The 12,570-nt window shown below is 37.5% G+C and overlaps 1 protein-coding gene across 1 annotated transcript; it reads right to left on the bottom strand.

Moving 5' to 3' along the window:
* Positions 1-4,852: 4,852 nt before the first annotated feature.
* Positions 4,853-6,738, bottom strand: LOC148855638 (phenolic glucoside malonyltransferase 1-like). Its single transcript, XM_088982298.1, has one exon. It carries the CDS (start codon positions 6,307-6,309, stop codon positions 4,936-4,938), a length of 1,374 nt encoding a protein of 457 aa, XP_088838424.1. The 5' UTR covers positions 6,310-6,738; the 3' UTR covers positions 4,853-4,935.
* Positions 6,739-12,570: the final 5,832 nt, after the last annotated feature.

Below are 12,570 nucleotides of genomic sequence, written 5' to 3'. Positions count from 1 at the left end.
ATTAATTGCCTCTTTCTAAAAGGCTGCATCAGAAGAAGTTAAGGCTTCCTTACATGTTTTAGGATCTTCATCAACTAGGTATGCAAACATGCCATCACACAAGTTAGTTTCTTTTCTTGCTCTTTTTTTTTTTTTAAGATCAAAAATTGATTCAAAATTGTTATTAGGTACTTGGGTGTTAGGTGTTTCAGTTAGTCTACCAATTCTATTTTCAATATTAGTTTTATCCCTTTTATGGGGAAAGATGGTTTCAAAGAATTTTGCATCTTGAAACTTTAAAATAGTATTAGGCTCTATAATATTGCCTTCAAATTTTAAGACTACAAACCTATAAGCTGCATTGTTTTGTGTATATCTAATAAAAGTGCAATTTACTGTTCTTGGTCCAATTTTCCTTTTTTTAGGTTTTGGGATTCCAACTTTTGCTAGGCACCCACACACTTTTAGGAAATTCAGATTTGGTTTATAACCCTTCCAAAGTTCAAAAGGTGTTTTTTCTATTTTCTAATGAGGAATCATATTTTGCAGATAACAAACAATTATTATGGCTTACCCCCACATATTTTGTGGCAAAGCATAACTTATTAGCAAACAATTCATCATTTCTTTTAATGTTTTATTTTTTTTTCTTTCTGCAATTCCACTTGACTCAAGAATCATATTATTCTCCTCGATTAGTTCTGAGTCTTTTAATTTTCTTGCCAAATTGTAGTTCAACTTCATTTTTGTACTTGTAGAACATTTCTTATGCTTCATCTTTATTTCCAAGAAGATAAATTTTAGTAAATTTGGAAAAATCATCAACAAAAATTCTATAATACAATTTTCCTCCTCTAAACATAGTGCTTTTCATATCTCCTAAGTCACTATGTATCAAGCCAAGTAACTCATTTTTCCCTTTGTATTGGTTTATGACTTTTCTTAGTGAACTTTGATGCTACACATATTTGACATTTGTCAAGATTGTTTTTGAATAATCAGAGATTTAATCCTATTTGTTTCATTTTATTTAAGTAATGAACATTAACATGTCCTAATCTACCATGCCAAATGTTAAGAGAGTCAATCATATAAATAGAAGTAGAATCATTTCCATTCATAATTTCAAGTACATTCAAAACAATCAAACCATTACTATAATAACCTTTCTCAGTGAAACCCCCATTTTTGTTGAGTATAAGTTTATCAAATTCAAAGGAAAGTTTTATCCATACCTTATTGAGTAAGGAGCCCAAAATCAGATTTCTACATATGTTGGGAACACGGAAGACATTAAAAAGGGATAGAATTTTCCCATAAGTCAATTTTAAGAGAACCTTTCCTTTTCCAATAATGGGAGTGGTCCTAAAATCCCCCAAGAACACCTGCTCACCACCTTCCCCAATGGGAGTATAGAATAGGAAACAACTTCTGTTGCTACAAATATGTCTTGTGGCTCTTGTATCCAATATCCATTCCTTAGAATCTGGTACCATGTTAACCTCTGAAACGATAACTGCAGCAAAGGCATTTGATTTAGTCAAATTGACTGAGTTTTTGTTAATGTTTCCATTGCCCGAGTTTTTCTTATTGAATTTGCATTATGGTGCTCAATGTCCCTGCTTTCCACATTTGTGACAGGCACCTTTCTTCTTGAAGTTGGGATTGAAGATTTTCTTGAATTTCTTGTTTTATTGGTGTTGTCCTCCATTTTTTCCTTTAGTTGTTTCATGCTTCTTGCTTGCTTTATCTTCAATCAGATTAGCCTTCAAGGATATATCACTAAGTGCATCAGCCCGTTCCTTTTCCATGTTCTTTTCTTCAATTCTAATGTGAACTACCAATCCTTGTAGTGACATTTCCTTCCGCTTCTGTTTCAGATTATTTTTGTAGTGCTTCCATGATGTAGGGAGCTTTTCACCAAGAGACCTAGTGATAAATTGTTCTTGGAGCGTGATTCCTTCATTCTGAAGGTCATTTATGATCATATGGTAGTCATGAATTTGTGATGAGACAGATTTCTCCTCAGACATGGCAAAGGACATAAAATTTCTAATGACATATTTTTTGTCCTCAACATCCTCAATAATATATTTAATTTTAAGGGCATTCCAAATTTCAGTAGCAGTGGGGTACAGTCGATAAACATCAAACAATTGGTTTGTCATAGCATTCAGAAGTGCATGCCGACAAATCTTATCAGTGAGGGTCCAGGTTTGAGTTAATGCAAATTTTGTAGGTTCATATAGGTTCTTTGGTAGAGAGTCATCAAGTACGTAAGAAACACCATGGATGTCTAGTAGAGAGTAAACTTTTGTTGCCAATGTACAAAATGAGTTCATCAAAAGGTTCAATTTTTGAGACATCAATAATTACAATTCTAATAGCATCCATTGTAAAATTAGAGCAAACACAAATAGAAAAGGAAGAAGTAATTATGCTTAAGGTGTTGTGCGTGAAAGTGGATGCTACCATGAATGTGTAGAGAATATGAAGGTAAATGGAGTTTGAAGACTTATCGGCTATGGTGTGTCTATAACATTGTCCTTAAGCAAAATTTTGCCTCATTTGGATAATGTTTAGTGTAGTACAGGAAATCAATGTTGTTCTAGGATTCAACAGCCTTCAAGGCACTCAATAGCCATGCACTCAGAATACTGAGTAACACGAACTACATCAATCCCTTAACTCGGAAAATTAATGAATGCTGAGAGTAAAACATGCAGGGTATAAATAAATTTTCTAATGCAAGAGAAAGAGCCAGCTTAACTCGGCACACACGTGTGAAATAGAATCCCCAACCACCCCAAGCCCTTAATACTTCCCTTGCAATATTCCAATGTGAGATTCAAGAAAACCAAGAGATTGAAAATTTTTGGCAAAGGTCAAAGCTTATGTAAGCATGTAACTTGTATGGGTGTGTACAAATAAAGACAACAAACAAAAAGTTCAAATGACAAAACTAACCCTACTTAACTTTTGAATTACACTTCAAACAAATTACAAGTGAAAGTGCAGCCTGGCACACACCCTTCTGAGTGCAAGAGATTCAGACTCCAAAATTAAACCCATTGAAGTGTTGTGAACCAATATCAGAGCTTGAAAGCTCTCCATATGGTCTACTGGGTCAGTTGTACCATCATGTCTCGAAGGTCGGGGCCATAAACTCCAGAGGTTGTGGTTCCATCAGGATTTTTGGAATGAGGGGGGACACCTTTGCCGCAAGGGGCACATTGCAAGTTAGTCTACTTACATCTTCTTGATGAGCAGAATCATGCCTATCATGGCGTTCTCTTCTCTCATCTTGGTTATCATCTAGAGAATGGTGTTGCTGCCTCCTTTGTGCTAGGATGCCTAAGAGTGATCTTCTCTAAGGGAAGAGTTTGATTTGCTTATCTCCCCAGAGACATATGAACCTCGAGCAGGTGGTTCTGGCCGATGATGATGCCTCTTGTGCTGATCTCGTCCTTCGTCTCTTGCTTGGGCCAGTCCCCTCGATGTCTATCATGGTTGGAAGGCGATTTATCTCTTCATTCCTTGTGCCTCTTGTCGTGCTGAAATGGATCTGGTGGGGGTACATTCGGAGTTGGCTGATGCTGTTGTATTTGCTAGACATGTTGGATGACCTGGTTTTCCTATATCGGTTTTGTTGGGCGATCTCCAAGAGGTGGTGGTAGCTATTGGTTTTGTTGTGCTGCTTCCATCACTGTGTCTCACATGACTTATCTTACAATCTGCATGAGTTCATCTCGTGCATGGACCCTGAAGTTCATGTCTTTGACAATCTGGACTAAGTCATTGAACTCCTCTCAAGAGACTCCTTGGAGCCCTTCAGGGGAGGGGGAGATGGGGATGCCCCCTGGAGGTCTGATCGGGAGAATGGTGAGAGGTGTGTTTGGAAGTTTGAGATATGCTGGTAGAGTAGAGGTAAGTTTATCGATGTTTTTTGTTTAGAGATTCCTACAAACAGCGCTAATTGATGTGGATCAAAGTTGGCGAGGTCCTCGAAGTAGATCGGGCCCAGGGTGATATCCCAGGCTTGTAACTCTGACAAATCAAGTTAGTCGCCTAATTGTCTGAAGGGGGAGCCGTTCAGATGCATGACATTTGTTATATATCGAGACACCTGGTATTTGTCCTTGAACACCTGGAACTCGGTTAGGTCACCTGAAACCCAATCAGGACACCTAGGGCTTGGTCAATTGGAACCCAGTCAGGACACCTGAGGCTCGGCCAGGACACTTGGAATCTGGTCAGGACCACCTGGTAGGCGATCAAGCCACCTGATGCTCGGGTGTAATCATGCTCAACTGACCAATTTGCCACATCGCAAATGCATGGCGTGGGCCTGGGCCCATTGACTGATGATGCAGTCTTACGTGTTGACAGTTTTGTTACATGGGCTGCCAAGTAACCGACTTCCGGACACGTGGTGGAGTTTAGTGCTCGTCTCGATAGTAACTGCCTCCTCAGGTTTCACCTCAGTGGTCCTTTGAGGTTGTTGTCTGGTCGGGACTTCGCAGGAGCTTTGAGTAGCTCATTCCTCATGTCATGCGTGACACGTCAAGGTGGGCTCATGACCCGGAGGTGATTCCTGTCGTCCCGAGATCATGATAGGCCATCGAGGTCTAGTCTACGGGCCAGGCTGTAGCTTTTCTGTGACTACCACTTGTTCATCGACATCAACGAGAAAAACAAATCCAATGTCGAAGAGAAAGTTGATAGAAACGTTTAATTAATGCATAAATCGAGACAACTGGAATCATTTTATTGGGTTAGTAGGAAATCGGGACTGCATGAAATGAAATACAACTTTGAAATTAATTTGGGGACACCCTTCTTTGTACTATTTCTATGATATTAAGATGAGCAATTTATTAATACAGTAGATTTCCATTATAGTTTCCCTCTAGCTTGCAACAGTAAAATTAGCAATTTGTTTTGGTTCAACAAAGATCAAAGAGCTTTGATACCATCTACAAACAGAGAAGAGAAAACTTGCATTTGTTTTCTGTCCAGTTCTAAACCAACCTCAATTCCACCATCCCCATCTCTGCTCTCCACCAGAGAAATCACTCGACATCCTGCCGTCATTAATATCTCCATCTTCTTTGGCCTTTCCCACCCTAAATCGGTATCGTAAACCCTGAACCGTGGGGACCAAGCAATCCAAATAATTTCAAGTACGTCAACAGAGGACATGGTTGAAACAAACTCCTCCAAACCTCTAAGAACTCCATTCTCTAATTCATTAATGGCTCCTCTAATGGCCTCCACGGCCACAACCATCCCATCTTCTCCTAGTACACGATTCGTCTCTAAGCTTACAATACCACCTCGGACACAGTTACCAAAGTATGTTGCAGGGACCGGAGGTTCCAGGCGAGCTCTGCAATCTACTGGAAACATACAGTAAGTCTTCTCCCTGCTTTCATCTTCTCCTGCTGTCACCAGGCAATGGCAGAGAAAGGCGCATGCCAGAACGAATGCAGATAAATGGGGTACTGAATCTTGTGCCGACTGTTTGTCTTTGGCCAGTCGTTTGACAACCCATTTCCTAAGTCGTTCGATATCATCCCTCCTGAGCTCGAAGATAGCCTTTACGCTGTTGGGCGGAGCTACATTGTCCCATAATTTGAAGCTCCAGTTTTCAGACTCAACCTCACATTCGCTGGTCAGATTGGACAACTCGGTCAGGAAAACCTTCTGGAGCCCCGATGGGTCCTTGATCACGTTCCTATCATAGAACGGAAGAGACTCGGGCAACAAAGACGAGTCCCCACCTAATCGACAGATCGAAGCCCATGTCTTCATGAACAGAGATATCGTTCGCCCATCAGCAACTGCATGGTGGATGATGGTTGCGACACAGATGCCACGGTTTGGGAACACAGTGACCTGCAATGCCAGCACCGGCGCTTGTTTGTCCGATATTGGCAAGTCAGGGATGAGGGGAAGAATTTCAGTTATGTCTCGGCAATGGGTACCGGAGAGACGATAGAAGTCACCGTCAGACTCGGCGACTGTCAGAGACACAGAATCTTTCTCGACATAACGGATCAGAGGAACCTCAGAGTCCTTTGGCCAAGTGAGGTTTCCGGCGAGAGGCAAGAAATGCTTGAGGGTGAGAGAAAGCGAGTGTTTGATATTGGGAATGAGAGAATCTGCAAACTGTGGTAGCTCGTAGAAGTAAAGGCTTTGTATGGGAGGTAGGACCAAGCACAACATGTCGAAGAAGGTGAGTGGGAGAGACATTTCGGTGGCGGAATTTGGAGGGGGAGAGATCCGGCAATGCTCCAGAATATTGGCTCTGTAAGTTGGTGGCTCCATGTGTAGGCAGCTGATCGCTCTCAGCTCAGACTCAGAGTGCAAAAAACTGCGTCTGTGTCTGTGAGATGGGCGAGCTTAACCAACTAGTAATGGGCTGACTACTGGTGTCAACTTATGCCTTCATGTCATTTTATACGGTTGCCAACCATGTAGTTCAATGGCTTTTCCAAACAAAATCTAGGACCGATTACTGTATGGGTCCTATTCATCAGATTTTGTAGATAGATTGTTGTTTTAAGGGAAATTTTCCGAGTAGTACCCTCAACACTGTACTTTGGGCTATAATTCAGTATTTCAAAGCGTGTCGATTCAGTAAATCTGTATGCTTTTTCAGTATTATCTATTTTTCTATTCAATAAAATTAGGATCATCATAATGTCTATTGAGATCTGACCTCAATTTTTTTGAATACAATAGATAAAGATTTGAGATTGCTGATTTTTTTGTTAAGTTTAGATGAGAGAATTAGATAACATATGAAGATTATTTGTATCTTTTTAAAGTAGTATTAACTGTCATATTCTAAAATTGGAATTGGGAGAGTGACATTAAACCCAAAAGTATGTTAGGAAATTATTTTGGGATGGACATCACTAGCTACTTTTCTATGGATGTACCAACGAGACATTCTGTCCGGCATTCTGCTCTGTCCCCTTCCCCTTATTTAATATTTAGTAGGAAAAGTTAGCAGCGGCATAAGAGTTTGTTTGAAAGCAAATAAACTAACGCAGCTTCAAACTCGACGAGGTGGAGCTATTTGAATGATATGACTAGCAGAAGTAGTTTGATAACAGCTAAAGTAGTTGAAGAAGTTATTGAAGAGGTGGTGAGATTTTTAATGTGGTGAAAATAATTTGATCCTCAAACTTTAATATATGCGACAATCCACTATCTGAATTTTCGAAATGCAACAATCTGGTACCTACTGTTAATCATTTATTAATAAATGTGATATGTGAAAAGGCATAAATATCTTTCAAGTATTATCTAATATCTTTTATCAATCATATGTTAAAATTAAAACCAACAGTCAAAATTTTCATCCTTTTTTATTTTTCCCTTTAAAAGATAATCAACCAAATAGCAAAGATACAAAGCGAAGGGTGGTATGAAGCTCCAAAGCGATTTTTCTCTGCCAAAAATGGTGCTGAGGATGAACTAATCATGATGGGCACATTCATTCCAATGTTTTAAAAAATGACCCGGAAATAGAACTGTTCTGACCACTGGTTTTTGGGTCGACAGTCTAATTGTTCGGTTCAAATAGATGGTTCATTCTAAAAGCAAAATTAAAAAAGAAAGAAAACAGTAAAAAAATGTTGAATAGGTCGACAGTTCGACCGCCCAAATCAACGGTTTGTTGAATTTTTCAACGATTTTTTACTAGATGTTAGATTTAGGGTAAAACAAAACCGATTGCCTAGACGGTTTCCGGGCCAAATAGTTCAACCATCCGCGTCAACAGTGGATCGAAAATGTTGATTGACTCTCTTCTGCTAGTTAAATTTGTATATGGGTTAACCATCAAAGTTTATCCCACGTTGAAGCTTCACCAAAAAATCCTTTACTAGGTGGGGGGAAAAAGAAAAGCTTTTTGTTTCAATTTTTAGTGGCTACTTTCTCACTTGGGATTTTGTAAGGCGTCCATATTCAAAATTGCATCAAATCCGAGCTCACATCGTTATCCAAGTTCTTCTGGCACGGTGGTTTGGTCTATGATGCCTGGTTTAGTTGTGCTTTTAATCAGGTATCATTTGATCTTCCCACTTTACTAGTTTCTCGGTGAATTTCATTGTAGCAATGGTCTTTTTTTTTTCCTCTCTCAATTTAGTTTTTCAACCAGAATTTTTTCTTCTCTCGGAGATAAATAGCTTGGGCTCTGTTTCATCTTCTTAAGAAAGAAGATGATGAATAGTGTATTTTATTTTCAAGGGTAATTTTAACATTTTTATAAGCTTTAAGTCATACATGAGGTCACATGATATACATAACTAATGGTCCATTAATGGCAGATACTAAATTGTCACATTTTGAAAGCTTGGGTGCTGGATTATTGCATTTTAAAGTCTAGGGACCGAATCGTCACTCGAGCCAAAGTATAAGGTACTGATCGGGAATTTTCCCTAAAAATAACTAGTGTGGTGATTTGCCATAACACTTTATAACCATTCCATTAATTATGTTACTTATTTGTAAGGTTTTCAAACCGCCGTTGATCTGGATGGTCAAACTGTTCGGCCCAGGAACCGTCCAAGCAACCGGTTCCGTTTTACCCAAAACTCGGTTTTTGGTCAAAAACCATTGAAAAAGTCAACAACCCAATGACCCAAGTGGTCGAACTGTTGACCCATCAACCCGTTCAACGGTTTTGACTTTTTTTATTTTTTTAATTTGTTTGTCATCAGAACGGTCCATTTGTTCGAACCAGACGGTTAGACCATCAACCTTGAAACCAATGGCCAAAATAGTTCCGTTTCCATGTCATTTTTTAAAACGTTGCTTAATTGCTTAATTGTAAGGGGCGATTCAAAGTATCATACATTTGATAAAGGGCATATTGTAATCATATCTTTGGGTGTTGATATATCTGTTTATAGGTGTTTTATATAAAAATATACTTAAAACATAAATTTGAAAAACAAACCTAAAAAAAGTGCATATATTAAAATACCAATACACTGAAGTGTATCAATACTTTGAACCATGGTAGGGGAAAAGCACAAACCATCAACAAACTCACCATTCTATTAATTGTGTTAGGAGACTCCCTCCTTTTATTGGTATGACCCAATCACTTCCCATCATGGTGCGAGTAAATTATTTTGTTTATTTTAAAATTTGACATGGAACAAAGCAAATATACAACTTTATAGCATGTTTTAGGCATCAAGCTAATTAAATGGAATTCGAATGTGTTTGGAACCGTGGGCGTTTATTCACTAAATGTTTGTATTTGATTTGTTTGCAAAACCAAGAAAAGCAATAATAAATTTGTTTATTGACATTTAGGCAACATTAGGCACCGCATCAGCAAAGTAGTGAATAAATACCCATCCGTTGGGGGAAGTGCTAAAATGAATCTTCTTTCAATAATAGGTACACACATAAATCAATGACTGCTTTTGCAAGTCTTTATGCATACAAATCCACATAATGAGGGAAAATGCTGAAGTGATGCCTATGTGGCAACACTTATTCAATAAACACCCATGGATCCAAACACATGCTTCATTTTAGTTTTACATGGCCTTTTGAATCCACCCTATGGCTGCCTCAAATGAATTCGTTATTTTCATTTATCAAAAAAAAAAAAAAAGGAATGCATTGAAAAATACTAAATGTGATTATTTTTAAAGTTGTTAATAGTGGTGGCAATTGGGCAGATTGGGTTGGATTTGGTTTGAGTCGAGTTTCAACCCAACCCATCTAACCCTCCAACCCATTAATGACCCAGTTATATAAAATTAAATGGGTTGGGTTCAACCCAAACCCGCTTTAACCTAGTCCAACCCGCCCAAACGCATTAATATTATACTTATGGACTTAAAAAAACAAACTAACTCTCTTTTAACAAATAGATTAGTCATAGCTTGGTGGTAATAGTAGTTACTATTTACACAAGTGGTGAAGGTTCAAATCACATTACATGCATGTTATTTTTACACAAGCGGCGAAGCCATTTGACTATGCTCAGATTTCGGGTTTGACTGAACCACTTAGGTTCAAACCGGTCAGACCGTTTAGATCTGAATCAGTTCGATTGGACCAGACCGGTTTAGTCAATGGTGGATTGACTTGAACTGGCCCATATTAGGCTTGTGCACAGGTTTTGGACCGAACCAATTAACTCGAAGAGGGTCCACGTGAGTAAATCGAGTCGGATTGTGTCGGTATTGGTCGGAGCAGACGATTCATACCAGGAAAAGCATACAAACATTGAATCATCCCGCCCGAATCTGTTTCAGATTCGGGTTGACTCCGATTGGTTCGAACCGGGTCAGATCGGGATGTGTGGGTGTTGGTTGGACCGGACAACCCAAACTGGGCAAAGCAAGTGATACCGAACCATCCCGCTCAGGGCCTATTTCAGATTTGTATCGATCGGGATCAGTATATGCTGGATCAGGTCGGGTCGCGTTGAACTAGTCTGGACTCGGGTTAAATTGATTTGGATTTATATTGGGTGAAATGTATTGATTCAAGACAAAACTAAATTTAGTCAAATAATTAATAGAAAATTAATATATTAATTATAAATTATTTAATTCAAATGAAGAAAAAAAAAAAGCTAAGGAATTAATACTTGTGTCTGTAATAGTTAACTCAATAGTTATCCACAACCTAACCCAACAAATGAATTGAGTTGGGTGATGGATTGATCACATAACCTGCCAAATAAATAAACGGATTTGGTGGGTTAAATACTAGGTGGGTTGGGTGAAAAATTACCACCCCTAATTGTTGATAAAACTTACACACACATACAAAAAAACTCTACTTCACAACCAGCAATCTTTTTTCCAATTTAAATGGTATGGTTTGACAAGGAATTTACAATACCTTAAAATGGATAGTACCATCAACAATAAAACCCTACTGAACAGTAATTATAATGAATATTAAAAGTTCAAAGAAACAAAAATGGTTTTACACCATTAGCCTGTTGTGGTTTCACGTTAATTAAATGATTCTCATTTTAATAAGGTATCATACCTTTCCGCACCTTAATATTTACAACAACCACTACCATTCTCAATAAATGAGAATGGGCCATGAAATGCATTGATTATTTGTCTATATAATTCTGATATGCCGAAAGAATAAAAGTTTTGGTGCTATTATAGTAAAATGGTTTGGAGGGTTTAAAGTTTTGTTAGGTATTGACCCGTATTGTATCAAAGCATTTTCGATACACCTTTATAGGGGTGTTTCGGGTTGGTTAATGGTTCAGGGAATAGATTGACCTTAGACTAACCTTTCTGAACGAGATTTAATAAATAAATAAAAGAAAAACAAAAAAAATAAGCATATCGCCCTGTATCAATATTTTGAAACTTGGATTTGGTACAAATAATTAAACATAAAGAGCCTAATAAGTTGTTAATGCGGGATATGTCAAATTTTTTGTGTTTTAAATTGAGATTTAATTTTTAATCCTACTAAACAAATTTCATATTCCAAAAGTGAGTTTTGGTTATCAATCAATTCAGCCTTTAATGTCTGGAAATTTTTGTACCAGTATCAACTACCGTAGTTGAGGGCCTTCATTTCATGCAATCATGACCCACCATTAAATGAGCTGCTACTAATCATTCTTGCACAAGAAAATTTAAAGGGGTTATTACAATCTGATTTCTAGACCGTTCTAAGAGTTTGAATAGAATAGGGTAAATTACAGATAGGTAGATAGTATCCTGTATTTTGGGTATAATAACAAATAGGTATTCTGAATTTTCAATTTCAATAATTGAGTATCCTAAACTTACAAAATAGACACTGGTTCGATTCATTACTATTTCGTCAGTTAAATATTATATAAATATTAAAAATACATTTCTTATGTATTTTTTAGATCATTCTACGAAATAAATCATCACCAAAGAATGTCGTTGTCAGAAAATTCGAATATGTTGTATTTGCTGTATACGTGAGAACGTCATTGTGAGGAGATATTTAGTTACCTGAGAATGATCTAAGAAATGCATGAGAAGAGTATTTTTGGCATTATATAATGTTTAACTGATGAAATACGTATGAATAAACCTCAGTGTCTATTTTTAAGAGTATAGGGTACTCAAATGTTACAATTGAAAGTTTAAGGTACCTATCTATAATTTACCCTAGAATTATTTTACACCTTCAAATGACTTTGGTTGCATTTTCATAGTTTGAGGTCACTTTATCTTATTATAGATATAAATAAATTCTACATATATAACTGCGAGGTACGAGATGTTATATATTATTAGATGCTAGATGGCTCTAAAATATATAAAAAAAAAGCAAGGAGCTGAAATGGTGCTTTCATCCAACCACCAGTGTTATGGTCCAATAAATTAAGAGGCTGATATTCAACCACACTCAACCACCATGCAGTTAATCTCTTCAACCACCTTTACAACCAAAAACTACTATCCAGTGTTCATATTAGGAGTGTCAATGGTATTGGAAATCCGATTTTAAATTTTGATATTTTACATAATCAAATTGAATTTATATATAATCTGATTCAATTTGATAAATATTTGAATTCGATTGATT

The sequence above is a fragment of the Nelumbo lutea genome, chromosome 4 (assembly GCF_056320005.1).
Source record: "Nelumbo lutea isolate HS-2025 chromosome 4, American lotus-T2T, whole genome shotgun sequence".
Taxonomy (NCBI): domain Eukaryota; kingdom Viridiplantae; phylum Streptophyta; class Magnoliopsida; order Proteales; family Nelumbonaceae; genus Nelumbo; species Nelumbo lutea.
The sequence above is the reverse complement of the archived record's forward strand: the minus strand, read 5'-3'. Positions and strand labels throughout refer to the sequence as shown.